This window comes from Gymnogyps californianus, chromosome 28 (assembly GCF_018139145.2).
Source record: "Gymnogyps californianus isolate 813 chromosome 28, ASM1813914v2, whole genome shotgun sequence".
Taxonomy (NCBI): domain Eukaryota; kingdom Metazoa; phylum Chordata; class Aves; order Accipitriformes; family Cathartidae; genus Gymnogyps; species Gymnogyps californianus.
Genome location: NC_059498.1, coordinates 1721028 through 1724167, shown reverse-complemented (window position 1 = coordinate 1724167; position 3140 = coordinate 1721028). Strand labels below are relative to the sequence as shown.

The 3140-nt window shown below is 42.5% G+C and overlaps 1 protein-coding gene across 1 annotated transcript; it reads right to left on the bottom strand.

Moving 5' to 3' along the window:
* Positions 1-1126: 1126 nt before the first annotated feature.
* LOC127026730 (olfactory receptor 4D5-like) lies at positions 1127-2036 on the bottom strand. Its single transcript, XM_050912042.1, is given in 2 exon segments — positions 1127-1469; positions 1471-2036. Coding segments are annotated over 2 exon segments (909 nt in total).
* Between the last annotated feature and the right edge of the window lie 1104 nt (positions 2037-3140).

Genomic DNA, 3140 nt, shown 5'->3' with positions numbered 1-3140 from the left:
AAAATAAGGATGGTAAGAAGTCCTTATTCACTCAATGTTTTGAAGTTCAGGGTTCACCACCACCACCACATACAAATTGAATAGTTAAATACATAATTTAGGAGTTTGAGAAATCTCCTGTTTACTGCAAATCTAGCAGTTTTTCCCTGAAAACTTTTCTGTCCCTCTTCAGTTGAGGTTTCACAATCAGGTAGAAACCCCTTATCTTCAAATTCTGTAAGTTAAATGATACTATTCTGTCACTGTACAGCAATTGCCAGATTCTCTTCCACACAGAGGAGAAAGCACTTTGGGATTGTTCCAAGGCAACATTTTAATGCATTTTCCCCACCACTGCAGCTTAGAGTTTCAGCCTCTGATTTGCTGTGGGACCTGAAACATTATACATGCTGAGTCCAGGGCTGACTCAACACGTCTCCCTGGTGACAGAGAAGGTCAGGTCTATGAGGGAGGACTTTGGCAAACAGGCTGTCAGAAAGGCAGCTGCAAGGGAGGGTCTTTAAGGTCAATTGTGGAATGACCCTATGGGGAACAAAGAATTTTGGTGAGCCTTCAAAGGAGGAGGATTTACCATCTGCTGTCACTGAGGTGCGTTGGCAATATGAAGGATACGTGTGAAGAGAATCAGGGGGACAGGACAGATGGGAGGACTTTTCCATTCTCAGACCTTTCTACATGTAAGCATCTGCATGGATTTTGTGGTGTCTGTTGTGCTCAACACCCTACTAGTCATACATGAGTATTGCTATGTTTGTTATTTCCATGTTTGTCAAGAGAAACAGGCTGAAACTGTGAAACTCTGAGTCCTGTATTATAGGAGAGAAGACTTGACTCTATGCACAGGGACCTACATTCAAACATGACACAGATCCCCCTACCCTGCCCCCAGAAAGGTGCCCCCAGAAGGAACATCAAATTAAAAAAAAAAAAAAAAAAAGAGCTAACCGAGCCACTGTCAAATGCTTAGAGTGAAAATACCTAGAAATGGTCCTAATCTCTCCATCGTGGGGCATCTATAGCTTTTCTTCTTCACCCTCACAAGAGATTACATACCTCACAGGATCCCAAAACAGCAGGACTATCCTCATTCCTTCCACTTCTGTCCAGCCCAACATTGCAGTTAAAGTCACCAAAGTTTCCTCAAGAACACATTTATATCCTTGTTCCTTAACATGTAGATGACAGAGTTCAAGACAGGTGTGATAACTGTGTAGAGAAGTGAGATTGCTTTTTCCACTGGGTAGGAAGAAAAAAGCCTGGTATAGATGTAGATACAAGGTCCAAAGATGAGCATGACCACAGACATAGGGGAGGCATAGGTAGAAAGACCTTTGCGACGCTCTTGATTGGAATGACTTCTCAGTTTGACTGAAAGGATGGAATAGGTGATGACTAATACAATAAAGCAAAGAAGGGTTACTAGGCCATTATTGGATACCATCAACAGCTCCGTCATGATGGTCTGTGTAGGTCAATCTGACTACTTGAGTTACATCACAGTAGAAGTTGTCCAGCTCTTTAGGACTACAGAAAGCAAGCTGAACAATGATGGCCACTTGGACAACAGAGTGAAGGAAGCTTCCTACCCAACATGTTACTAGTAGCCCTACACACACCATTTGATTCATCACAATCATGTAACGATGTGTATGGAAGATAGCCACGTAACGGTCGTAGGCGATGACAGTAAGGAGGAAGATTTTGATTCCTCCAGTGAAGTGGAAAAAGAAAATTTGGGCCATGCAGCCCACGAAAGAGATTGCCTGTGGTGGGGGAAGGAGGAAGCCAGTCAACATCTTGGGGGCAGTTATAGAGGAGTAACAACAAACCAGGAAGGAGAGATTTCCCAGCAAAATGTGCATGGGTGTGTGAAGTCTGGGCTCACAGATAAGCATCACCACGATGAGGAGGTTTCCCACCACTGTTGCTCCATAAATGGCAATGAAGGTGATGAAGAGGAAGGGCTTGACAGCTGTAGATCCAGTGAGGCCAAGGAGTAGGAATTTGTTCACTGTGGTGTTGCTTTCACCTTCCATGGACTGAATTCAACTCTGGGGCCTAAGGAGGATAACAAGATCTATATGAAAAAGAATACCTCCCAAGAGCTTTGCTCATTGCTTAGTCCTGGCCAGATCTTTGAGCTTCCTTTAAAATCTGACTAAAATCCTAGCTTCACCTCGGTTTATAACCCTCTTACTGAGGGAACCCCTGCAGAAAAAAAAAAATAAATCCCAAGCCCTATAGCTCTAAGGCTACCCAGGACATGGTGATTACATTGTATTACCCAATAATTTCTTGTTGGAATGCAGAAACAAGTTACAGGCCCATTATTCTGATTACCCAAGGTTCCTGGTATTTGAGTCCATCTGAAATACAACCTTGGCTCTTTTTCACTCATGCCCCAAGAACCCAATTCAGGTATTAGTCAAGACATGACTTTCAAAGACCTTTAAAATCTGCCATCTGTCTTTCACCGTTACAGAGCTTAAGCTCAGGAAATTTCTGTTGAAGAATCAAACTTAACTTCCTCGCTGCATGGGACAAAATCCTTGTAACCCAAAGAATCGGATTTCCCCTTAAGTCATGTTCATGCTAACGCCCAGCACTTGAGAGAAAAACTTTTACTGGATCTAATTTGCTCTGCTGTTGATTTGGTTCTTTACCAGTAAAAAAGGAACAAACAGGCAGTCAGCCCCACCCTACTAGACATGGTCCTTTTCACCATCCACTCCTATATTCATCCCAGCCATCCACCCATCCATGCATCAATCCCCATTTTCATCTGCTCTTGTTATGCATACGTTCCCATATATTATTTTCCCCTTATTCCCTTTCCTGCTTACCGTATCTCTCCTACCATTCTATACATATCTAATAATCACTACTTTCCATTCCTTACATGCTTTATTTCCATCCATCTGTCCATTAATTTGTTCATTTGCTCCATCCATTCATCCATCCCTCTGCAGATCTCTTCTACCCACTATCATACATCCTTAGACATTCTTTGTGTTTCTCCCTCCATCCTTCCACCTACATACACAACTTTTCTGTTAATTTAAAAAAAACCCCAAACCTCCATCTATTTCCTTGTCCCCATCCTAAGATCTGCATCAATCTAGCCATCCCATTTACTTCTT